The 26,754-nt window shown below is 42.9% G+C and overlaps 1 protein-coding gene across 11 annotated transcripts in view; it reads left to right on the plus strand.

The window, feature by feature from the left end:
* The window catches only part of RAD51B (RAD51 paralog B), a 642,672-nt gene that overhangs the window by 608,355 nt on the left and 7,563 nt on the right, over positions 1-26,754 (plus strand). For 9 of the 11 annotated variants that reach the window (XR_004729965.3, XM_035260799.3, XM_054240082.2 and 6 more), the window contains one exon: positions 5,289-5,367. The exons of the other annotated variants lie outside the window; for them this stretch is intronic. Coding sequence is in view for 8 of the 9 variants with exons in the window: in XM_035260799.3 (XP_035116690.1) it covers positions 5,289-5,367 (79 nt within the window). In the remaining variant the exon portion in view is untranslated. The remainder of the gene's footprint in view (positions 1-5,288; positions 5,368-26,754) is intronic. 11 annotated transcript variants of the gene reach the window in all.

Genomic DNA, 26,754 nt, shown 5'->3' on the forward strand with positions numbered 1-26,754 from the left:
ATGGATGGTTGGATCAATGGATTGATTAATCAAAACAGGGTCTTACTGTATTGCCCAAGGTCATCTGAAACTCCTGGCCTCAAGCAATCCTCCTGCCTCAAACTCCCAAATTGCTGAGATTACAGGGCCAACCACTCCAAAGAATTTTAAAATGTGAGGGACCATTTTCCTTGCAAGGATAGTGGTCCTAGCCTTGCAAAAGAGGAGAAAGTGTATTCATTAGAATGCAGTTAAAGCTGCGCTGGGCTGATATGAAGGAAATATTCAAGAAGAAATAGTCTGGCTATTTGTGGGAGATGAGATTAACCACCCACCATACCACATACTACCACATGAAGCCCAGGCTTTCTGAGCCGCATATGTCTACACTCATTCTTGCTCAGTTACATATTTCTGTGAACCCTCAGAGTTCCAAAGCCAACTTTCACACACTGCACGCAGGTTTGAGTGTGATCAGAATTTTTCACTAGGGCCCTGGTATTTTATTAGGCAGCTAGGGCTCCATGCAGGGCATCATGTGTTGGAAAAGACTGAATGATGCTTGAAAACCGCCTAAGTCGGACAATGATTAGAACACCCCAGATTTATGGGATGGCTGAACATCTGAACTAGTGCAGCCTAAATTATCTGCTGGGGATTGTCTGCTTTAGAAGAGGATAGTTTATAGTTTGAATAGCAGAAAGGTCATGGGGCATTAATTCAGATCTAAAAAAGGGAGAAATCTATCTGTATCCACAGAGATACATGGAATGCATCACTTTTTTTCCTGAAATATATTGAAATATAATTTACACTTCCCCCTCACTAGTGTATAATACTACAGAATCTTCAGGTTCTAAAACTCAAAGTAAAAGCAATATGCATCTTCATATAGTATGTAATAGTATATAATACTAGTATATAATGTTACAGAATCTTCAGGTTCTAAAACTCAAAGTAAAAGCAATATGCATCTTCATATAGTATGTAATAGTATATAATACTAGTATATAATGTTACAGAATCTTCAGGTTCTAAAACTCAAAGTAAAAGCAATATGCATCTTCATATAGTATGTAATAGTATATAATACTAGTATATAATGTTACAGAATCTTCAGGTTCTAAAACTCAAAGTAAAAGCAACATGCATCTTCACTCCAGTCCATGATGTTTGCATTGAAGTGTTTGTGGTCATGGATTGCTTTGAGCATCCAGCTACCTTCTTTTTTGTCATTGTTTTCTTTTGGGACTTGGGCCCCAATCCAAACACATTGCATCCGGCATGGTTTGCTGGATGAGGAGGAAAGCAGGACTATCCCCTCCCTTGTTCCACATACTGTATCTCCATTGATATAACCTGAGAACATGCTAGATTCTTGAGAATTACATCTCACAGCTGACTAATATTGAACTATAGTTAACCAACACTCCATTTCTGAATACTAAATCTTATTTCTCCTGTTCCATAATGAAACATTGGTGCTCTGTTCTCAAGGACAAGGCCTTTCATTTTTTTCAATAAAATTGCATCCCAAACGATGAGTAGGGTTTGTTCCAACATTCCAACCAAATTGAGATTTGTTTTGATATCATGATTATCTAATCTAATATATGAACTCTTTCTCTAAACTCCTTGTCTTCTGTTACCTTCCCATCAATTCAGCATTTTATCAGTGGGTTTAGTTACATGATTCAGAAGTCCAAATGTCACCTCTTCAGTGAGATCTCATGATACTCTACTCAAAATTGACACCCCCACCTTCAATCCAGTACACTTCATATATTCTTTATCTTCTCATCCATTGCGAGTATACTCATCGAACATAACGTAATTGTATTTATTTGATACTTCTTATCTTTCTTTAGAATATAAGCCCTATTAGAGCAGCAGTTTTGTCAGTTCCATTTCCTGCTGGATTTCATATTTGTTGTATGGATGTATTTGAATACATCAGCAATCTTATTCAAGTCAGTAAGACCAAGGCTAGAATTCAGTACATTCTGCTAGAGATTGCTGTCCCTCACCAGGTTACCATTGACCTTTTGGTGACTCACAAGTCCACTTAGTGGTATTAGTATCTAACTCAACTTATCTTCACTTTATTCAGAAGACTATCAAGAGAGTTTGTCACATTTTTTGCTGAAATCAGATATTTTGTGTTGGTGATAGCCCTCTGATCTATCAATCTGGAAGTTCTTTTCCAAAGAAAGGAAATGGAATTCATCTGACATAACTTATCGCTTCCTTTTTCTAACTGCACACGGATCATCCTTTTGATGACTCATTTTAAACCCTGCTCCAGAAGGACAGTGCGTTAATCAGTGACCTGTCCAAACTCTCTGATTTCCTGCAGGGAGGTCCCTCCAGATGTGAGATCCTCTTGGCTGCAGTTCAGGGCTTGTTCACAGAGTGGCTATTAGAAGGTGGAGTTAGCACCACAGAGTCAGAAGGCTTCGGCTCAGATGGCATTCTTTTTTTCTGGGTCTCAGTTTCTGTAGCCCATAAAATAAAAATGGTAATATTTTTTAAAATATGGCATGATACTTTATTTATTGCTAGTTATTTACACCCTTTTGGTTTCATGTCTAGTTGCTACATACAGACAATGAAGATCTGAGATTTTGGATATGTTTAGTTTAGTTTTACTGCTACTTGATCTAAAGGATTTACATTTCTCTTATCTATTTCCTTTTTTCCCCCTCTTTCTGACACAGCTATAGTTTATGCCCTTATCATCTCATCACTGATTTATTGGAGTCACCCCTAACTGGCCCCACAGCTCCCATCTCTTGCCTCTCCGTCTTAGACTCTTCAATCAGGCTGATTGCCTAGAATCTGGCTACTCAAAATGTGGTCTGTGAACCACAGCATCAGTGTCTCTTGGGAGCCTGTTATGCAGACTCTCCCAGGCTCCACTCAAAACCTACAGAATCAGAATGTGTAGGTCAGCAGACATACCAGTGATGCAAACCCAAATTAAAACCAAGAACCACTGTCTTGTCTTCTATCATGCCATTCCCCTTCTAAGGGGTATTCTGAAAATTCACATTGAACTGTCTCCAAACTGTCTCAGGCAGAAGGGGATCCAGGATCCACCTTAATTTTCAAATGAGGTATTTTTGACATGAAAGTGTAAGTGCCCACCTATACTTCCTTCTCATTGGTTCTGAGAATGATGAACTCATTTATCTAGATAACTGTAGAACACTTGTAAAAATTACTGAAATTCAACTGGAGACTTCCTTCTGGTAGAAGCCAAGTATATGGTTGTTTGGTGAGTGAGGGTGAAGGGGTACTTGGGAAGCATATGTGATGGGTTAGTTGAAAATGTTCCTATTATTTATTATGAACTTATTTTATGTTTGATACAGTGACAGGCATTTTGTGTACTTAATTTAATCCTTATAGTAATCCCATTTAGGAAGGTATTTTTATTACCATTTTACATGTGGGGAAACTGAGACTTAAAAAGTTTAGGTTGTCCGGAATCACAGTTTTGTTTAGAGTTCAGGCTGCACTGTAGTAACAAAGATACCAAAATACAGTGGTTGAGACAAGTGGCTCTGTCCTGAGAGGACTGTGACCCCGGGTTGGAGACACTGATGTTCTCTGAAGCCACGCAGCTTCCCTCTCTCTTGCTGCTTTGTCAGCCCCAGGGTGTTGTCCACACCCATGTGCTTGGAGCTGGTTCCTGTCTTGGGAAGGGTGAAAGGGAAAGTGAAGGGCACTCCACCTTAAGTAAGAGAAAATGAAGTCACATAGTAAAGGATTTGGTGAAGGACCAGGGCCAAAAAAGAAACCTTTGATTGCTTTGCCTTTAGCAAGTTATTTATTTAGCAGTTTTCTCATGAAAACATAATCCAGAAGTTCTACCTGTGATTTGTGCTCACATTCTGCCAGTCAAAGCTTGGTCCCATAGCCACACCTAGTTGCAACAGAAGCAGAGAAATGTGGAAACTTGAGGAGCTCTTTACTAAGGGGAAGAAGGGGAATGGCTACTCAAGGAAAATTGTGGGCTTTGCTGTAGGCTCCTAGCTGATGAGTGGAAGAGCTGGATGCCAAGCCTATCACTAAAACCTGCGATCTTTTCATCACATTTCCCCACCACTTTTCATAGCTGACAGTACATATCTGTTGAATTGAGATAATCAAGATATTATATGTAAGCCCTTTGATTATTTGAAATTGTTTCTTCCTTCTCTCTTGCCTCCCTGATTACCTACATGGTTCAGAGTTCAACTGTCCCTGTTTCTGATAATGTTTTAATGTGTAAAACAGGAAACTGATATGAATCTTCCTTCAGTAGAAATACTATAATAAAACAACCTACCAATTATTAGAGGTTCTATAGAGCCATATGAGACATGATAATGGCCTAATGATACTGATTTTTTAAATGACCAAATAACCATCTCCTTTAAAATAGGTGTCTTCGTAGGAGAATGCCATTGCTGAAGACATTTTTGAAATTTTGGCTGGTATATCAGTTAACTCTTGCCGCAATAATGCTTCATGACACCACTGGCAAAATCTCAGAGGCATACAGCAATATTTAACTTGTGTACATGTGGGTCTCTGGGGGTCAACTCCTTAGCCCAAGCCTTCCTGGCCAGCTCTGTTTCAGGTATCTATTGCCCTCTTTCTGAGATAGCAGACTAGTATGGACATATTTTTCTCTGACGATGGCACAAACATTAAGAGAACAATTAGAAATACTTGAGGCTTTTTGAGGCCTTGGCTGGAACCTGGCACAACCTGTGTCGTGCCACCTGGCAAGTCATGTGCCCAAATCCACAGTCAAGGGCCGTGGAAAATGCTCTACACCATAAGTAAGAGAAGATTTGGTGAAGGACCAGGGCCAAAAAAGAAACCTTTGATTGCTTTGTCTTTAGCAAGTCATTTTGAATATTTGCAGTGATAGTAAATCTTTTAAACGTAGCTTTGAATTTTTTTTAGTAAAACAGCTAAATTTATAAATAAAATTAGAGAATCAAGTTAGGTTTATTTTTGGGGCAGAAAGGTAGCAATTTAAGCATGTGTTATAAAATAATGAGATTTATTTCTAAAAGAATTGATGCAAGAATATGGTATCTGATGGCAGAAAAGTTGGAATAAATGTATAGCCTTTTAAGATGACCGCTTTGAAAGGATAACACTCATTTAAACATTGGGTTATAAATTTTTTTTAAATAAGCCTTGTGTCTTATAGTCATATGTTACCATTTGTCTCAAAGTGGGACAGGGAGTCAATAGAGGCCCATCCCTGATCCTTTGACTAACCCTAGAAAAATGTGCTTTATGTGCAGATTCTCATTGCCAAGTCCCCACTCGCTCCCTTCACCTCATTTGTCTACACCATCAAGGAGGAAGGCCTGGTTCTTCAAGGTAAGATCCTTGTATTAAGCTATTTCTTTAAACTGATGATGCGTAGTGCCACCCGTTGCTAGTGGTAATCACTACGATGTAGAAGCTAGCTCTGGACAACATGCACTGGCCAGTGATATTTACCCTAAAGAGAGCGAGGGATCAGCAGTTGTGGCAAGAATTTAACAGAGAAGATTGAGGTAGGGCCGAGGGAGACCTATAGAATTTCACAACAGAATGAGACGATCAAAACATGAGGATCAAACCGAGAAGGCTCGGAATTGCTACCACCCCATTCCTCTTTGCAGATCCTACGGCATGGTAGGCAATGAATATGACACCAGTGTGGAGGTGAGGAGCCAGTGCTGCCCCAGAGTCCTCTTGCTTAACAAGCTGAAGAGCCACTTGGGCTGGCAGCCTCTGAGGGGCAATGTCATGGCTCCTTGAGCCCTGCCTCCCTCACTCCTGGTTATCCTGTTTCCTTTTCTTGTGCTTAAGTCCTGACATGGTCTTCCTGTGGAGGGCCTGACCTTTAGAACCTGCACCTTGTGACCTGAACCCAAGACTTAGAGCTGAGTTCTTGCTTAGGGTGGAGCGCCCTGAGGCCTTGACCTAGAACTCACTGATCTACAATGGTAGCTCATTCCCAGATGCCAGATGCACTGGTGGTTAGGAAAGGCACCCAATTACAGGTCTTTCCAGAAAACAAGTCACATGAAGGGGTAAATTCGAGTGCTGTTAGAAGAGTCAGCCCACAGATCAGATGTCCAAAACTGCTTTGTGGATGAGGAAGAATCCCCACAGAAGTGCTCAGGATACATATCTGTCCCCTACTGTCAGGCAGGAGACCCCATCCACAGAGGTGCTTAGGTGAACATCTGGCCTGAGCCCTAGAGGAGCATATTGTCACTGCTGTCCATGGGAGAAGTCCTACCCTGAAGGATTTTATAAGTTAAGCATTTTTCCCAGGTTTGTGAAACAGGGTAGTCCCTGTGATTTCCCCCATAGAGACACATTGCATTGCAAAGATCTAGCAGGGATTATGTGGGGCAGGCTGGGGAGTCCATGCTTCTAGCTGAGGAACAGGCTGCAGCCTTCCCTTTCCTTCCCCTTCTAAAATGTCTGCTTCTTAATGGACTCACAAAGCTGCATGTTTGTTTGGTGTAGCTGAGCTCCACAGCAGGAACTCTCAGGTCCACGAAATTTGGGGTGAGAACTACTGACCTTTGGCTCTTAGCCTTTGACTTATGCTATCCAAGTTCCTTGGTAAATATTTTTTTTTACAATTGCAAATAGTGTTTTCTGACAAAGGAACAGAGATTTGAAGACCAGATTAAGCAAAGCAAACAGCAGGCCTCTTTGTTACATACTCTCTAAGGGTGTATAGCTAATAAGCAATCAGAAAGCTGGACTTTTATTTACCCAGTGCACAGTGTGGCATTCAGCTCTTCATTTTTGGAGGCTTTCCTAAAAGATTAGAAGTATAGTAAGTAGCAAATTTAGATGAAGATTGCAAGAAATTCTATGGACGATTACGAGGTAATTTCAGGAGGAAAAGAGTTTGTTTTGCTCAGATGACCTGTATCAAGCGTCTTCATGTGATACACATACCCTGGGCATTTTGTTAAACAGCATTTATAAGCCTGGTCAAATTTGGATAACTTGGGATGACGTCTGTGGGAACAAGGTTCACTGAGTTGTCTCTCGGATGCTCATTGCTAGGATCATGATTTCACAGGGAAGAGAAAGTAGAGACTGAAAATACAATGAATTGGTAGAGGTTAAAAAACTGCAAGGAATGACTTTTCAAAAAAGTTGGATAACGGAGGAGAAAGTGGATCACTAAAGGAGGCTGACCTGGTGCTGTGTCTAGGAAAGAGAGGAATTCAGGAAAATGTCTTATGCTTCGAAAACAACCACCAGTAAGTAAAATGCTTGGTTGAGAGACCTCAGAACCTCACCTGATTGCTTTCTCTATTCCACTCCCCAAGCTACACAGCCCCCTCAGAGGTTTCCCAGAAGCAGTGGAACACCTCTGCTTTTACCAGCAATGCCCCTGAAAACAAAGCTCTTGGTATGCCCTGCTTTCTTGTTGTGTGCTCCCAAAGACTTTGGGAAAACAAAAAATGCAGGTCCCCAGAAAACACAGGTCCCTCCTTTATGAGATTTTACCTTTGATTTTACGTCCAGCTTTGGTATCATCTTGAGAAAATCTCTGGGCTTGATTTTGTCAGCTGGAAAATGAAAATATTAACCTTGATTCAAGGCTTCGAATACTGTCACAACCCATTGGTGGGTCGTGAAGTGAAATTGATGAGTCACAACCAGCATTTGAAGACAGAAGAAATAGAGAGTAAAAAATACCAGGTTGTGTCACACATATTGTTATCATTTCATAAAATATTTGTTGTGTGATTGTGTATGAATGTGCGTGCACATTATAAGTTTGTGTGGGGACCGCAGTGTAAAATGTTTTTCTGACGTGGATCGTTGTAACCAACCTGCAGGATCTGTAACAACCTTGTCACTTCAGCTTTGCCTGATCCTCCTAGGAGAGGATGTCCTCATCATTCCCTTAGCTCAGCACAGTTGTACCCTTGAGATCTCCACATACTGCAACATCAAAGCTAATTCCTGTCCCCCATTCTTGTCAGATGACTGAGGTAAAAGACACCTGCACAATTCCCCAGGTTTAAAGCAAAGAAACCCTTGGTTCCTGAGGGAAAAACTTGAAAAGTTACCACCAGTCAAGGCCAAGTAGCTTTCCTTACATGAGGAGTTTCACTGGCAGGTTAGCCCCAAGTTGGTGTGGAAGTTGGAGCTCTGGGTGGGATGTACAGCCCATGTCCAGGGACTTGGAACAGACAGGGCAGCTCCTGTGCTGCCAACTAGAAGGAGGCCGCCAGCCACTGTGGCTGACATTCGGTCTTCAATAAAGCCGCCTGGATGGTGGGAACAAGCCAACCACACAGGCTACCCGTGGGGATAGGGAATGATCCCTCAGGGCCTTTTATGCCTTAGCGAGCCCCCAGATGCCTACTGGCCTGCTAGCCAGGAGACTTTATAATACCTGAAGAACTCCGGAGTGCACAGGCAGAGGGAGGGAATAAAAGGTGAGGGCAGAATTCGATTTACCAGCTCCACAGGCCATTTCCCTCACCGGTTCTCAAGGATTAGGATGCCGAGAACAGTCAACAACTGGGGGCCTTCCCTCCCCTTTGTTCACTGGGATGGGAAGGACAATAAAGCGGCAGGCTGGAGAGACTGAGGGGCTGGTTAGAGATTTCTCAGGCTGCTTTTTAAACACATGAAGGAGCCGGTCCATGCTATTGTTGTAGTAAAATAGAAAGCAGAACTATTCTCCTTTTGCAAAAAAAAGAAGAAAGAGAGAGAGAAGGAAGGAAGGAAGGAAGGAAGGAAGGAAGGAAGGAAGGAAGGAAGGAAGGAAAGAAAGAAGGAAAGAAAAAGTAAATGAAAGAACCCCCCCCTCCTCCCAGCATCTTCAGGAGGCCTCAACTTGGGCCATTAACATGGTAATACCATCCTGTTTGCATCTTCTTTGTCTGTCCAGCAATTGTCTGGGATCCTGGCCTCTGGATGCTGGGCCCTAGATGCTGGAAATACTTAGGCCTCAAAGGAGAGGGAGCTCACAGTCACCAGTTTCCTGAGGGTTTGGACTCTGAGAGGAAGCTAGATCCCAGGCAGTGAGAGAGTTGAGTCTCTTTGTGCAATGAAGTGAGAGAGGTGGGGGTCGGAGGGGATCTCATGAATCTATTTTTTCTTTGGTCCCCAGAGTTCACCATGGAAGTCTCAGTGCCTGCCAAGTGAATAAGCTCAGAGGATTAGCTGGCCTCTTAGAGTGATGCTCAGGTGCGCTGGGGCCCAGTGGAGAGGGAAAAGTAGGAGTTGATTCTGGGAATCAGCTTTAATGGGGTGTGCCCACAGAAGCAACTGACAGCAGAAAGGAAAGGGAGAGTTTACAGTGAACTCCAGCTTGACCCACGGCTTTTCTGGTCCTGTCCTTTGTTCCCTTAGCAAACTGCAAATGTGTCACCCAGAACACAGCTGGGACTGAAGGCCAGGAATAAAGATTCTGTCACTGAAAGCAGCCGGGCTGTATTGCTGGCGCTGCAGGAGGCCTAGAGGAAAACCCAAGTCCCAGTCCGGGAGCCCTCCTAGTTTTCAGGGGCTCATAGGCATAAACACCTGTGGACTTGGTGAAATAGAACCTAAGCGAGGGGAGGTCGGGGGATGAAGGGTTGATCCAGCACAGCCTCCCCTTTACTCCCTTCCTCAGGAATCTGGGGAGGATTTGAAAAAGAAAAGCCAGGTTGTTTTGAACAGGACAGAAGATAGTGGCTTAGTTCCTCAGTAAGACAGTGTGTTTTTTATATCATATTTGCAAAATCAAGGTCAGGTATGATGGGTTGAATTTGGATTCTGGTGCTGTCATCTATTAGTGTAGGTTTGAGTGAGCAGCATAAAACGTGGAGTAGGAGCTGGGGAGTCCAGGGCACCCTGAGACAGGTCCAGAGAAGGTGCTGGAGACGAAATTAGTTTCCCATATCTCCAACCACTTGGAATAGGGTGGCACAAGAAAAATAGAAAAAGCAACAGCGATCTTTTTTGGAGCTGGAAAGCTATGTGCCTCATCCTTATTGCTTTGCTTTTGTAATCAAGAACGGTTTGATCATCTTTTGAAGCATGTCGGGAAAGGCATTAATCTCCTCTGTTTGTTCCCTTGTCACAAACTTGCGTTAAGTTCTCCCACCCCATTTTCTTAGTCACTGAGCCAACTGGATGATTTATTGAAAAAAATTTTCCCCCAAATACCACCATCTGAATTAATCAGATTTCAGTTTAAATCAGTAACCTACCAAAATGTTTTATGCTGCTGGACTCAAAGTGACCCAGAAAATTCTCAATTTATTTCCATCCAGGTACAGAGGTATCTCTGGTAAATACCACCTCCACACCTGGCACGGCCTGGCATTCTTGTGGGAGCCTGGGCAAAGAGCCCTGGAACTCAATGGAGCAAAGAGAGTAAACTCCTCTCCCACAGGTCTTGGAGAAGAAGGCAGAGCAGGTCTGTCACATTGTCTCCAGCCTGCCAGGTGCCACTGCAGCCTCGGAAAGTTTGCCTAGGCCAAGGCACTGTCCTTTGCTGCTTCTGCCTGCCTTACTTTGGGACCTCCTGGGGAGATGAGGAAGGAGAGGAAGGACTCCCATCTGCCCAGTGCTGTTCTCCTCTGTCTACATTCACTTTCCATCCCCTCCTTCCGTGACATCTTCTCACATAGGCACTCTGCTTTGTTTCCTTTTTTTCTGGCAACTAGCCTTGAAGAGCGATTTTCCGAAATTTGGAAATATTGTATAATATATGAAAGACGCTTTAAATACAGAACAGTACAGAAAATCAAGAAAGAAAACATGTGACTCTAACACCCCAAATAAATAATTACTAAAATTATGTTCCATTTTTTTTTAATTACAGGAACAAAACTTGGCACACTTTAGAACTCCTTTGCACCTATCCCTGGTCTATTCCCTTCTTACCAGTTCCTCCACAAAAGTGAAAACTCTCAGAGATTGGTCTATATCTTTCCTCTCCATTCTTATAAATTTTTCTACATACATGTGAGTCTACACATAGTATGATGATTGATTTTGAGTGCATTCTGAAATTTGCATAAATGGCTTATTGTACACAATTTCACAACTTGCTTTTGTTGCTTAACATTGTTTTTGTAATGTAGCCACGTGATACACTGGTCACCTGGTACACAGGTCATATGATACACAAGTCATGTTCTTTCACTTTAGGTATCCACATCCATTCAGTGTATGAATATGCCACATGGTACCCACTCCCCTACTTACAGAAATTTTGATTATTTGTACAATCTTATTACATGTGTTTCTTGATATTTAGGTTTATAGTTTTAAAAAGACTTTTACCAGTTTATACTTGTCCTGGAGATAGTGGACCAGTTTCTCTGCAGCCTCACATAATCGTAAGTTTGTCATCATCTTTCCACAGGCAGTCTTCTCATGCGTTCTTAGGAATGCGCTGCAGTCTGAGTGACAGAGCAAAACCCCATCTCTCTCTCTGAAAATAATTTCTTCATTTCCCTAAAGTTAACTACATAATACTTCCCAGAAAGTGAACTTTTAGTCTCATTTATCACCCTCATTCTCACCTGAGGGAACTGAGTTCCAGAAAGGTGAAATGATGTTCACTGCCTCAAAATTCAGTTTGTAGCCCTTTCTAAGCTCTTAGCCTGGGCTCCTAAGAGTTTAAAAAATCAGAAATAGGTTTGGGTCCTCTCATCTTCCATCATGGCAGCCCCTATGGCAACTTACCTCTCAGGATTCATGAGCCTCTGTTGAGATATTGAATCTGGAAATCCTAAGCCAAAATGGATTGGTCACACTGATACAACAATCCTTCAAGGAACTCCTTGACTGCAGGTTGATTATAAGTTTGGCCAGGTATAACTACAGCCTAACCTAACAGTTGTATACATGATAGAGATGTACTGCATCCTCATGTAGCACCGAGGAGGAATGCAGTCCAGAGCTGGTATAGCAGCTCAGCTCTACATGTCTTTCCAAGAGCCCAGGCCATTGGTCTTTTGCTCCATCACACCTAGGATGTTGCTATTACCATGTTCCAGAATGGTTCAGCATCATGCTTTCCATCCCAGTAGCAAGATGTGCATGAGATAGAGAGCGGTGGTGGGAGGGAAAGCATCCCCCTTCCCTTGAGGACATTAACCAGAAGTTATACACATTATTTCTGCTTATATGATGTTGGCCAGTCTGTAAATATATGACAAGAAAGCCTAAAAATGTAGTCCTTAATCTGGGTGGCCTTATACCCAGCTGAATTTTGGGAGTTCTGTTATCATGAGGAAAGAAAAGATGATAAATATTTGGTGACACAGCCCTTTCGGAGGAGCCCAGTTGCAGAGATAAGATGCAATAGTACAGAGACCTAAGGGCTGGGCTTGTTGCATGATAGTTATACTCTTAAAATGCGGCATAAATATCTATGTATTAAAAAGTGCCATCAGGACCCTCTTTGGTTCTAAAATAGAAGAGAAAGAGTATCACTTCACCAAGGATCAGCACCCAAAACTCTTGTTCTGCTCACCCAAAACAGAATCTCCTTCAGGCAGGAATTGCCGTATGTTTTGCTAGTAGGCAGTAGGCAAGAAAGAAACTTCAATGAGAGAGCTACTAGTGCTATAGCACAAGGCAGGGCATGACCTTGAGTCCAAAGTCATAGACCAAACACTTTTTTTTCCAAAATGTTTTTTTTCCTGTCTCTACTTTAAAAAAAAATAAATTTTATATATATATATACGCACACATATACACATGGAACAAAATGTCAGTTGGAATAACATTATAGAGAAAAACTTTGTTCCAAGGCCTGGACTATAGTTAGGCTGGATTTACATTCCTCTTTTAGAACCTGGAAGCCACTTGGCTATCTTTGCCGAGTTAACAATTTGCATTTGCAAAAATGGCCAGGTAATAGTACCAAAATATGTTCAATCAATTCAGGTTGTTGATTTCTTTGAAAGTCTCTTCCAAAGAACTTCATGTTCTTTCTGGAATATGATTTAAGCTGCATTTCAGTGAGTTCAGTTCAGCAAATATTTGTTGAGCATCTATTGTTTACAAAGCATGGTGCTCAGGGGCCAAGGGGTATAATGCTGAAAAACAAAGTCCCTTCCTTTTGGTAGCTCAGAATCATGAGGAGAGATGTAGTTAAATAAGTTTAATCAAAAGCAAACTGTGATACCTGTTGCCAAGGTTCAAACAGTGGAACATGGAAGGATAAAGGGGGTCGGCTCATTTCAACTAGGATGACTGAGGAAGGAAGGTTCCTGAGAGTATGTGGGACTTGGACTGGACGTCAGCTTGTGAATACTGACGAAAACTGCATTCCATTGTCTCTTGACAGAAGCCAATTTCTTTTGCTATTTGAGGATGGATTCAGGGACACTGGGGAATGCTGATTAGTTCCATCACTAATGCTGATTAGTGGTGAATGTTGAATCATGCTGACTAATGTGTTCTAAATGGATTGAGTCAACAATAAAGGGAACGTTGAGAGTCAAGAGTTCAGATCCTGAATTTCACTGATGAAGTGTAAATCACTTCACCACTTAGTGCTTAATTTTTTTGTCAATTAAAATGTGCTCGTGGATGAGAATTCAATAAGTCATCTTGACTCGTGAGGGCTTTACAAACTTCAAGGATAGCAGACACGCTTAACAGCAACATACCAGGACAGGCTTATACAACCTTGGGTTATTCGTAGTGCACACAGAATCAGAACATCCATCACATGCTGCTCGCCAGCCATGCGAAACTCCTGTTTCCTCACACATGCCCTGAGAACTGACAAACAGTGCACTGAACTCACAAAACCCAACAAACAGAGGAGCTTTTGAAAAATCTTCCGATCTACCTACTGGGGTGTCTGTGTCTTTCTACAACAAATGTCGCCACAGAACTAAGGGCTTGCATTGCAGACACAGCTCTTTCTCTCTTTTGACATCTCCCCAGCTAGACTGCTTGAGAACCTGGCCTTCCATGTCCAGATGTTTACTGAATTCTGAAGGCCCCCCAAAGAGCCCAAGTTCTTTTGTTGCTCTCCAAATCATTTCCCACAGAGACTGACCAATGTCCTGAAGGAGCCCTTCAATAGGGAGGATAAATGAAGGCAGATGAAGACATGACCCCCTGAGGCTTGCCCACATCCACTCTAACAAAGGGTCTGAGGCACAACCTTGTAAGGAGTGTTTTGGTCAGCAGCATCCCTATGCGAGGCCAAGTCTCCCCGACAGGACTGCTTTCAATGGCTACAATCATAGTAGAAGTATTGGGCATTTGTTAAGGGCTGTGGTGTGCTAGGTGTAGCACAAAACATCTAAATCATGGTCCCCTGCCTTTGTGAGGGCTTCCTGGCTACAGATGGCAGCTGGCTTTCTCAGGGGAAACTTGGGGGTCACAGACAAAGCTGAAGAGGGGTGCTTGCTTCTGTGGATGACCTCTTCCCACCCAGCAAGCAACACCAAGCAACACCTTTTGTCTATAGCTATCCTTAGTCAAGCCAGGGCTGCAGGACCCTAACCTGCACTTTTGCTGTATTTTTGGGTCTCTGGTTTTCGACGCCAATGACCCTGTGGGCAGTAGGTGTGGAAGAGGACCAGTGTTGGAGGAAAGTTCCATTTAGGTTGCTGGTGGGAAGTTAGTGCATTTCATAACAATTTTTTTTTTCAAATTTACTTTCTCTCCTTTTTTTTTTTCTTTGAGGCCAGCAGAGGCCATAGGGATACTGCGACCTTTGTCTAGAATTGATGGGGGCATGATTTGTGAAATAAAACAGGACCGTACTGCTTGGAAGAAGGAAACGGAAGCTGACATAATGGGGATTAATTAGTTGATTGCTGTTGAGATGGTAACAGATTTGCCCCTAAACCATTGAGCTAGCGATTTCAGACCTAGCAGGGAAGGTGAAGATGAAGAAGCCTTTGTTCAGGTCTCTAGATGTGTAGGGCTGAGAGCTTTGCCACCATGGGATGTCAACAGCCATAATAATAATAATTTGCACTTATATAGCACCTTTCAACCAGGCACCTCAAAGGGTTTAACCACATTAATTAATTAAAGCCCACAATCCCCCTGGGGAGAGGAGGAGGATGACTAACAAGATTTGTAATTACAGGAGGGAACATTTCCGAATAAAGTATTGTCTACCAAATAAAAAGAGTAGGTGTAAAGGAATTGGAGTCTCCAAATAGTAACCGATTCAGAAATGAAATTGTGGAACGATGGGGGAGGCTGGGGGCGGGCATGGGCATGGGGGTCGGCCCTGTGTCAGAGGGAGGTCGATGGGCTCAGAATTCACTGACAGGTTCAGATCCAGCCGAGAAGTGGAGCATGTATGGTATTAGTGGCATTTGTAGGTCATTAGTGGCATAACTATTGTAGTGTAAATTCAAGTTTCCTTGGTATATTGTGTATAGCCCTGCTGAACAAAGAGTGAGACTCATGCGGTATTTAATAAAGGATGAAATGATTTCTTTAGATTTAAAGCCCAAAGCTGCGCCAGTCAATTAGCAAATAAATCAAGTGGTGACCCGTAGGATAATTTAGTCGTTTCCAGTAGAACACCCAGCCTACTCGCTCTTACTGCCATGAGGCTCTGATTGAAGCATCAGGCTGGGTTCAGGGCAAGGTCTGGGGGCTTCAGCCCCTTCAAAGCCAGGCATTAAATCTTTCCAGCCTTTGGCCTTGCGACCCGCCTTACCCAGGTTGTTAGTGATCTCAAGCTGTGCTGTGTAGAATCACTTTGTACCTGCTCCTCCATCAGAGATTTTTAGTGCATTGAGGGCTAGAATCAAGTCTCATCCTATTTCGTGTCTCCTGTGAGAGCCCAACAGAGTGCAGTGTACCAAGTAGGTGCAGACTGATGAAGAATCGTTGAACAACTGAGTCCTTTAACAATTCAGTGTTTGTTGAGCACATACCGAGTGCTCAGGTAAAGCTTGAAAACAAAGCTCAATGTGGGCCTGCCCTCCAAAAACGTACTCCAAGGAATGGGAAAAGACTCACAAACGATTAACTATAATATAAAGCAGAATCACATCCAAGCCCCGGGCAGCAAGGGCAAAAGGAAGAGCATCTTACTCAGCTGGAGTGAATCAGGGAAGGTGTTGGTGTGCTGAGCATCAGAAGGCAAGAAGGATTTGGGTAGACCCGGAAGAGGCGGAGCAGGCAGTTATCCCAGGCTGTGACCAAGTGTCTCTCTCTGAGTGAGGTACATTTTGAGAACTTGGGATATTCAATAGAATATTGGCGAAAACCAAGGTAATTCGCAATCAGTTTAATCAGGAAATGTACATTTCCTGTGGATTCTTATGACATGAATTCGCTAATTTCAAACATCAAGGGACTATTTGAGAAGTTGGTGGTGGGGTTCAGGATACACTACTCCAAAATCTGGCACCTTGGCACCAGAAAAAACACGCAGAGGCAGGAAGGCCACTGTCACCTTCCCCTTGCCTCTCCTCTCCTGAAGCAGGTTGTAAAATGTTCATTCCTAAAGTGTTCACTCTGTACCCAGAGGAAAGGAGAAGACATGGGGACAGAGAAGAATCTGAACAAAAAGGTCTCACTAAATTTCCCCCAGTTTATTCCCCCTAGATCATACTCGTTAGTCTTCCAACCATACTTCTGCGTGACTATTTACTCTTCATCAAACTTAGGCATAAAAATACAGATTTCCCTGGTTTGCAGGGTTCTCCTTCCTTCTCCTTCTCCTCCTCCTCCTCTTCTTCTCCTTCTCCTTCTTCTCCTTCTTCTCCTTTTTTTTTTTTTTTTTTTGCCAGGGTCTCACTCTGTCTCCCAATCTGGAGTGCAACAGTACAATCACAACTCACTGCAGCCTCAACCTCCCAGGCTCAAGTGATTCTCCCACCTCAGCCTCCCAAGTAGCTGGGACCACAGACTGGCACTACCACACTCAGCTAATTTTTTATTTTTTGTAGAGACTATCTCACTGTGCTGCCCAGGCAGGTCTTGAACTCCTGGGCTCAAGTGATCCTCTAGGCTCAAGCCACCTTCCCAGCTCAGCCTCCCAAAATGCTGGGATTACAGGCATGACCCGCCATGCCCAGCCAGGTCTTCATTTCTAAAGATTCTCATGTCACATAAAATTTACATTAAATAAAGTTTATGCTTTTCTCTTATAAATGTTTTTGTTGTTGTTGTTGTTGTTTGAGATGGAGTCTTACTCTGTCGCCTAAGCTGGAGTACAGTGGTGTGATCTCGGCTCACTGCAACCTCTGCATCACAGGTTCCAGTGATTCTCCTGCCTCAGCTTCCCATGTAGCCAAGATTACAGGCATGCACCACCACACCTGGCTAATTTTTCTATTTTTTTTTTTTTTTTTTTTTTAGTAGAGACAGGGTTTCGCCATGTTGACCAGGTTGGGCTTGAACTCCTGTCTGTAGGAGATCCGCCTGTCTCAGCCTCCAAAAGTGCTGGGATTACAGGTGTGAGCTTGGCCTTCTCTTGTAAATCTGTCTTTTGTTATAGGGGTCTTGGCCATGAACCTTGCAATAGGTAAGGAAAAGATGCTATTTTTCTCCCCTACAGTTTCTGGTGCCCCATATGGGGTGGCTGAGATACCCGACTCATTCTGGATCTTGCAGATGAGATCCTGGGGCAATTAACAAAAGAGCTGGAAAAATAAGAATTCTTAGCAAGGTCAGCTCTCCCCGATCTCTGTAGTCCTTGGTCGAGAGAGAAGGTAAAAATTTCTTTTTGAACCTTCCTTCCCAAATTCGGATTAGCAGGAAAACACACACACACTCCTACACCTATATTGTGACTCTGGCTAAATATGGCTTTAAGTTATGCATTTGTTATTGATCCCTTCCCTCTCAGGGACTGCTGTCTCTTTCTTTCTTTGTTTCAATTTCTTTCCTGATAACTTGGCTTGATTTTCTCCCTGTTGGGGCATACAAGCTGTCTTGAGTTCCCCAACAAACTTCAGGGGAGGGGAACTCAAGAATATGGCTGGAGAGAAATGTGGGTTGCACCCTATTTGCGGCTATTGTACCAACTATCGCCAGCTCTTGGGAGGTGCATTTGTATATTTGACTATCTTTGGGGGTGGTTCTGGATTTGGGAGGGCTGCTTCTTTTTGCACTGTCTTTTGAGAACCCTTCTTAGTCCATGGTGAAGTCATGGTTTTGATTTTGGTTCTGAAGCACTTAATAGGTACTTTCCATTTCAAAGAAGAAAAAGGTAAATGTATATGTTTTTCTCTTGTGAATCTGTATTTTGTTATAGAGCTCTCAGCCATGAACCTTGAGATAGATGAGGAAAATATATTACTTTTTCTCCCTTACATTGAGAAAGATGTCTGTTCTCTGCAACTCTTAATTTATTCTCTCTTCACTTTCACTGTCTGCCAAGAAAAAAAGGCCAAATTGTTCACACTTAAAAAGGATCACTCAAATGCGTCCGAAAAAAGTAAGAGGAAGACATATCCCAATCCCAAATGTCAAAAATTAAGTGGCTCCTCCTTGACACTACCTTTTTGACCCCAAGAAACACAAGAGAGTGCCCTACATGCAGTGATTGACAAACCATACTGTATTTTCCTGCCCAAGGCCCTCCAGGCCTTCACCACAAACCATGCTGCAGGGACAGGCCTAAGCACTGCCTCTGATACGGAGCACCTGCTGCGTGTCTGGCACACACTTTACATACACAGACTTCTCTAATGCCTCTAGTAATCTTACAAGGTAGAACTTGGTATTATTCCTTCTTTACAGATGAGGCACTGAAGCAAGAGAGGTTCAGTCCCTCACTGGGAAGGATGAAATGCGGACGTGAACTCAGGCAGTTCTACTCTCTTTTGTCTCTCATCCCTTGCCCGTGTAAGATCTCTGATCACAACTCTTAGCTTCAATTCACTCAAGTACTCAGCACAATACTACATTCACAACAGTGAGAACTCAGTGAGCAGTTTCTAAATAAAAGAATCACCAGGAAATATGCTAGTGGTTTGATCTTGGACTCTGGGCAGTGATGCTCAGACTATAATAGAGGCTCCATCACTGCCTTCCCTCATCATCATTACTAGCGATTAGGAGAAATGCGCAGGTAAGTTGACCCAGGAAATGTTCATGAGGAAGGACACAGGTAGCATTCTTCCCTATGAACTGAAAATCTGCCAAGCTGGTACCACCCATGAGATGCTAGTAAGGCATCCTGTATCATTAATTACTTTTACTGAAAGTAATTATGATGTGATTCAGAGACTTTTTAAGGGTGTGTGTGTGTGCGTGCATGTGCGTGTGTGTGTGTGTGTGTGTGTGTCTCCCAGTTGGGAGTGCAGCAGTGCAATCACTGCTGACTACAGCTCACTGTGTCAGAGTTCAACTTTGTCTCCCTAATTATGTTAGCCTTCCAGCTATTCTATGAAGGTATTGCAGTCCTGGTGAAGATTCAGAAATGTGTGGTCCCTGTCAGCCCACAAGGGGAACGTTTTGGATTAACCCAGAGAGCCTTGAACTCTGTGCATAATATCTTTTAGGTTGTGTGTTCTGAACAAAGCAAAATTACTGGTCAGAGACAGGGCTGTGAAAGTTTGTCCAGGAAAACCAGGATTGCCAAAGGAGAATTCTGGAAAGGGAGGACAAGGATTAGGTAATGGGAGAAAAGTAAGTGAAGGCAAGGAGAAGTGCAGAATATCTGATTCTAGCCTAAAAACTGTGGTCTTGGAACCATTTGGAAGGGTCATTTTTTCCAAGTTTTGGTTTCAATATCATCACCATCACTTTTCTCCTGTGGTTGTGAAAGGACTTTCTTTATTCCACTCCAAAATTCAAAGAGGCTTCTTTTGCACAAATGGAGGGAAGGCACTCATCGCTCTTCTCAGCCAAACATCCTAAGTGTGAGAGAAAACACACTGCCTACTTCTGAATTTCAGTGAGGGCACAGTTCAGATGGAACACAAATTTTCCAAAACTCCACATAGATCTGGGAGGAGAGAAAACCAATAAATCACTAGACGTAAGTCAGGACACATTTGGTTCTGTTGCCCATCACATAGTCCCCCCAAATGTCAGTGACTTGCAAAATCCGTGTATGTCTGAGCCTCTCCAGATAAGCCCTCCTCCATGTAGGACCCAGTATTGCACTTCAGTGTTAACATGCACTGCCACAGTACCACAGTAGGGGAAGGGAGAGGTGAGCAGGAGGAGAGAGAGCTTGAGCACTGGTGATTAAGTTCTTCCCTCAAAAGATGGTATACATTACTTCTACTCTCATGGCCATGCAGCCATGCAGCTACTCCTAACTTCCAGGAGGCAAGAAGGTACCACCTGCTCCGTATTCTGAAGGGAATGGGAACTGGATATTGGTAAACATCTGTAATGTTTGTCATGCACAGCTATACCCACTGGGCTTGCAAATGTCTCCTTCTTCCATATTCACGCTTATATACTTTTCCCTCAGATTACGTGGCATACATCAAAGATTTATGGGGTAGTGTTAAGGAAAACCAAACGGTTTTGCAGCCCATTTTAGTCCACAGGTGACCTTTTGAAATAGAGGGGTAGCCAGGAAAGACCAGTTAACTCTAATTAACTCTGGGTAGTTTTCCTCTAGCGCTTTCAGACACAAACAACTCTGAGAAGGGATAGTGGGTTAAAGGGAGTCATGGCCTGATTTCAATAACACATTTAAGATAGAACAACTAGTTTTGAGTGACCCCAGACCATCATGCCCTGTGTGAAAAGGCTTTTGGAAATGTGCCCTTCCTTTCCATTCTACCCCTTGTTACCAGACATGATGCACATTCCTTCAAAGCCCTGTGACTTTTCCAGAAAGCAGCTCTCCTTGCAAGAGAGAGAGAGAGAGAAACTTTCCCTTATTATTCTTTCATGATGAATTCCTGATCTGAATGGGCTGCCTGCATGTGTTTTTGGTCAAGTGCTGATGGCAGCCTTGCCTGGGGACATTTCCAAGGCTGTGGACATGAGAGACGAGGGAGGTCTCATATTGACAAGAGCTGCTTTTGGTTTTCCTTCCGATTTAGCCCTCCTGAGCCTTGAAGTGGGAGCCTTGAAGAGATGATTCATCAGCTCTTGTTAGTCAACCAACATGACCACCACATGTCTTTGCTCCTTTGAACCAGTGAAAAAATCACGGGTTTAAAGCTTTTCTCAGAGAGATTTGTGGACCTGGATTTTGGTGACTTAACAGGGATTTAACTTTCTCAGACCAAACTAATATTTTGTAGATTCCAAGACTTCCTTTCTTCAGGTCTCAAACATAGACTTGGCATAACCTGACATGATAAGAACAAAGCAGAAATTAGGTCACACTATTTCCTGCCTAAAACCTAATCTCAAGTGCACAAGCTGCTTCCAAGTAAGCCATGGTGGTAGGCCATGTTTGCTGAGAGCCGGCCTACTCTAGTTAACTCTAGATGGGGAGATCCTCTTGCTTCTGCTGATGTCTTCAGATAATAATTCCGTTTTCAACCTACCTACATGGAGTGTGTACAAACTTCTATTACAGTTGAGCTGTTTTCACTGGGAAGAAGAGTCTCACTTGTCTCCGGGAAAAGGGGACACATACTGGGAAGGATATAGGTGGTGTGGAATTGGAAGGCCTTCCAGAGGGAAGGCAGCCCTGGAAATTCATGATCCTGGGGTCTCTGCTTTTCTCTGTGTGTCTGCCCAGGGCTGTTCTCCCTCTCACCCCAGATTTGCCCTGCATGCTGTATAGTTCTGTTTACTCAAAACTGCAGTTTGCACATGGTTTATCCTTGTGTTTCTCCCTACCCCTTAGCCTTTCAACTTCAGTTCCCGTTGGCTTTTTTCCTTGGTTACGATTCTGAAGAGAGAATCTCATTATCTAGGGCTTATCTTAGTGTTTTGTCTCAGACAACATCATTGGTCACTAGCTAACCAATCCCTTGTTGGCTAAGGAAGTCCCTGAAACCATGGCTGCCCAAGTAGCAGGAAGTGTGGGCCGGCATTTTCTCGTAGAGGGGCTGTGAGAGGGCAAGACAGTGATGAACTCCAGGGCGGGCTGTATACCCTCTAACAGGACTGCCGCAAGCATACCCATTCTCTCTTGCTTCTTGCTCATAACTGTAGACATGGTCCCCTTATACTCTCACAGCCTAGGCATCTCCTATCATTGCTCATCTCCAGTCCCTGACTCCAGAATTTTACTTCTCGCCCTATTGAAGTGCCCAGTCACAGAGGCATAGGACTAGTGAGTGGGAAGGAAGAGCTGTTGAGATTTATTTAAGAATATAAAGAATATTGAGAAGGTATGTAATGAAAAAAGGAATGGAAACACAATCCTCTCTTAGCTAAGGAAAATTGTGTTCCCATCATGGGACCCAGCTACCTTTTCTCCTTGTACCAGTTTTTGGAGTTACTTCCTTTTCCCAAAAAACAGGCATCAGCAGAAATAAGAGGAACTTCCATTGAGAAACCCTGACCAAGCGAGTGGGAAGATATTCCTTTTTCATTAACCCCCAAGGTCTTCTCTGGCCCCTGCAAGGATCCTCTGCCCCTATCCCTGATCCTTGCCTTTCTTCAGCCCCCACCCTCAGGTCTTGTAAAGCCCAGATTCTTGACTAACAAGTCTCAAATAGCTTTCAAACTCAGATTTTAGAACACAAGTGAAGGATTCGGTTTGGATAAAGTTTTTGCCAGTTGCATTCTCGGTGCTCAAAGCTCTTTATTGGAAGTTATTCACAAATCTTCATGATGGTTTTTGGAAGACTAGTCATGTGTGGTTTTTCCCTATTTCAACTGAGTCAGAGAAATTGTGCTTTATATGAAATTCATGCATCAACCAGAGGCTTAGGGGAAAAGTGAATTGTGATAGTATGTTTTACCATTTATTCATTAGATACCATCACCTTTGTAACCCTTCAGATGGCTAAAAGCCAAACCCAACCCATCTGCATTCAAATTTCAGTCTGCCCACATTATTTTTAGTGGACACGAGTCTAGGAGTGAAGGAGAGGCTAGTCTAAATGTCTGTGTTTCCTTGCCCTTTCCTGACCTCCGAGTATGTCAATGGTGATTAAATCATCAGTCAAACTTTGTCTTGTGACTGACATTTTTATCTAGTGACTAAAATTGCAGCATTTCCCTAGGAGCCCATGATAGCAAAGAAGGTAACTCTGACAGTGTTTCCAGAGCTGCTACTGTAGGGTTCCAGTCAGTTCCGCTGGAGCACCTCCAGATCCCTGCCCATTCTATTTAGAATGAGAGGTTGAAGTCTATTGCCATTGGCTGACCAGGAACCCACGTGGGATTTGTCCAGCCTGTCATGCCAACACCATTGTCCAAACCACACAGTCGTTACCAATCTAATTGCTTGAAAGTTGATGCAGAGATAAAGCAGAAGCCAGTTTGGCTTTCTCCCAGTTTTCTGTGCCCCTCTGGAGTTAATCAACAACCACCTATCTTTGTGTCAATACCATGAGCCTCTTTAAGTAGAACACCTGGTGGAAAGCTGGAGGAAGGCTTAAAATGAAGCAAATTTTGCAGTGATTATTCTGACCATCACAGTTTAAGCTGGGCTCAGGATCTCCAGACAAAAACTGCTTGCTAAACCCAACCAACTAGCTGGATGAACCTGTACCTCTCAGTGTTCCTTAAGCCACCGTGGGTTTTGCTAATATTTTTCATGCCCACACCCCAACTCCAAAGTCTGTACACATTAAGCAGCAACTCTCCATTTCAAGCACACAGGGTTTAGTGAAATGGCCTGAGTTCATCTCACTGGTAGAATTCTTCAGTGGCATCTCCACAGCCCTTTTCCACCCTCAAAGCCCATCCTGATGGTGCAGTCACACCCCTGGAGAAACCATAGACCTTTTTAACTGGGATTACCAACACCTTCTCTTTGTAGCTATTCACATGGCCTTGGATGTTAGGTGACTGCTTGTTCAGGGAAAGTGGAGAGGGTCAGAGGGATTGAAAAGGCAGAGGGCACCTGGACAGTAGTTCCTTGCCATATGCATCCACTCTGGCTGCATAAGAGAATACCACAGACTGCATGGCTTAAAGATCAGAAATTTATTTTCTCACAGTTCTGGAGGCTGGAAGTTCAAGATCAAGGTTCCAGCAGGTTTGGTTTCTCCGAAGGCCTCTCTCCTTGGCTTGCAGATGGACATCATCTCTCTGTGTCCTTACATGGCTTGTTCTGTGTGTGTGAGCTCCTAGCGTCTTGTCCACTTCTTATAAAGACACTAGTTCCATTGTATAGAACCTCATCTTCTTGGTTTTTATTTTCTGTGTGTCCATTCTATGTTTATTGGTTTGAGATCACCATGATGCTAGGACTTCATATTTATGACCTTGTTTAACCTTAATTACATCCTTTTATTTTATTTTCTGTTGCTGACCATCATGTACAATTCATTACCTTTTCTTTCTTTTCTTTTCTCTTTTCTTTTCTGAGACACAGTCTCATTCTCTTGCCCAGGCTGGGGTGCAGTGGCACAATCTTGACTCACTGCAATCTCCACCTCTCTGGTTCAAGCAGTTCTCCTGCCTCAGCCTCCTAAGTAGCTGAGACTACAGGCACACAACACTACACCCGGCTAATTTTTGTATTTTTAATAGAGATGGGACTTCACCATGTTAGCCAGGCTGGTCTTGAACTCCTAACCCCAGGTAATATGCCCCACTGGGCTTCCCAAAGTGCTGGGATTACAGGTGTGAGCCACTGTGCCTGGCCACTGATTACCTTCTTTTAAAGGCTCTACTCCAAACACAGTTTCATTGGAGGTTTACTTCACATATGAATTTTGAAGGGACATAGCTCAGTTCATAACACCTACCATAACTGTTTTCCTCATAGGACATTCCTTACCCTCTGATCTTGCCCTTCTTATCTGATTTGGAGAAAAGTAGATATTGGCCAAGAAATTCAGGTATGACTGTTCAGTTTGACAATTTGCTTAGCTAGGGTGCATGAGACAAGAAGAATGAAAAGGTGGATGGATGGATACATGAATGGATGGTTATTATCTGGAAAGATGAATGAATAAATGACTTAGGCAGTGTGTTGATGGTACCAGGACAGAAATTAATTCTGATTCATTAGGGTTTATCTTTTTTTTAATAGTACAGGGGTTACAAACTCAAACGCTCATGCTAGACAGGTTAAAAAGAGTTGCAAAAAGAGGCCAGGTGCAATAATAGGGAGTTGTAGGGACTGATAGATTAGAGAGAACATACCCTATATAAAGGGGCAGCAGTTACTGACAAAGACTCTTCCTTGATTAAACTTGAGTCAGGCTCCTCTGAGTCCTCTTTCTGACTAAACCCCGACCTTGGGCTCTGTCCTTGGCTTGCTTAGTCCAATTTTAGCAAGAATCCTGCTGAGTCACTTGAGTGAAAATTATCCACCCTTGGTATTTGATCACTCTCAATATCTGATCAAATTCCTCAGCCCCCTCCCTTTATGTCCTATCACCCTTGTCTGCCTTCAGTAAGAATCCTGCCACGTCAGTTTAGCCAGAATGCCCCTAGCCTTGGTGTTTCTTAGTCATTCACTGGCATCCACCCTGCTCCTTGGCTATAAATTCGCACTTTTCCTCAATGTGTTCTGAGTTGAGCCCATCTCGCACTTCTGCAGAACCCCATTGCAGTATACTTTCTTGAATAAAGTCTTCCTCTAAGTCTTTAACAAGTGTCATGAAAATTTTTCTTTCACAATCTCAGCTCCAATCACTTGTTATCTTGTGGGATGCTGGCCTCACGTTGCCAGAATGTCTGATTTTACAAGGGAAGCCAGAAATCTGGATTTTCAGATAAAATCTCTCTTTAAATACATCTTGAAATTCAAAAATTATAAAATACTGTATACGCCAAATAAATGCTTTTATAGTCTGAATGCACCCTGAAGGCTGCCAGATTTCCACTCTTGGGATGCTAGAAAGTCATCTGTAATGTTATCACATGAGGATATAGGTGCTTGTAAGTTTAGACTCATGAGTAGACTGCCTGGGTTCATACTGCAATCCACCACTTACTAAGCTTATGCACATAATTCTTAAAATTATTTGGTGCACATAAGTAGCTAGAACAATGCCTGCAGCCTAGTAAGAAAGCAGTAACTATGAGCTGGTATTATTAGCTAGTATCATGAAACCTCTTGGTTTCCAATAATATTTCTGTAAAATGGGGGAAACCCACTTGCCTTTTTTACCCCCAAAGGCTTGTTGTGCAAGTAAAACAAGAACAAGTATGAAAGAGCTTGGAAAAGTAGCCATATTACTAAGAAATACACCAGGCATTTCTACATTCCTATTCCCACAGGTGAGGCACAGCCCTTCCCAGTGGGACTCTCTAGGAAGAGGGAAACAGCAGTAACTAGAACCGGTCCTTTCTTCTTCCCGGGGTCACTTGCTGTTTTGTTGTTTTTAGAATTTTGTGAGTTTTTTTTTTTTTTTCTTTTTTCATTATGAAAATTTTCAACATTCAGAAAAGTAGAGAAAATAATATAATGAACACCCAAGTGCCCTCATCTAGATTTCCTAATTATTAACATTTGCCAGATGTGCTTCACTTGCTGAGATTTCCTGGCAGATACATGCATATGGAGTGTGCAGAGATGTGGTAAGGAAGTGGGGAGAATTAAGGAATAAAGATATAGACTGGGAAGCTGAGAGCTTGTAACTCCCTCAGCCACTACTTTTTAAATGTGTAGGATCCAATTAAGTGTGGATAGTTGCCTTTTGGGTAGGACCCCGGAGAAGGGATTTTTGTGCAAAATGGTTTGTTACAGAGAATACATTGTTACCACCTTAAAGAAAGTAATGT

Source organism: Callithrix jacchus, chromosome 8 (assembly GCF_049354715.1).
Source record: "Callithrix jacchus isolate 240 chromosome 8, calJac240_pri, whole genome shotgun sequence".
In the NCBI taxonomy this organism is placed as follows: domain Eukaryota; kingdom Metazoa; phylum Chordata; class Mammalia; order Primates; family Cebidae; genus Callithrix; species Callithrix jacchus.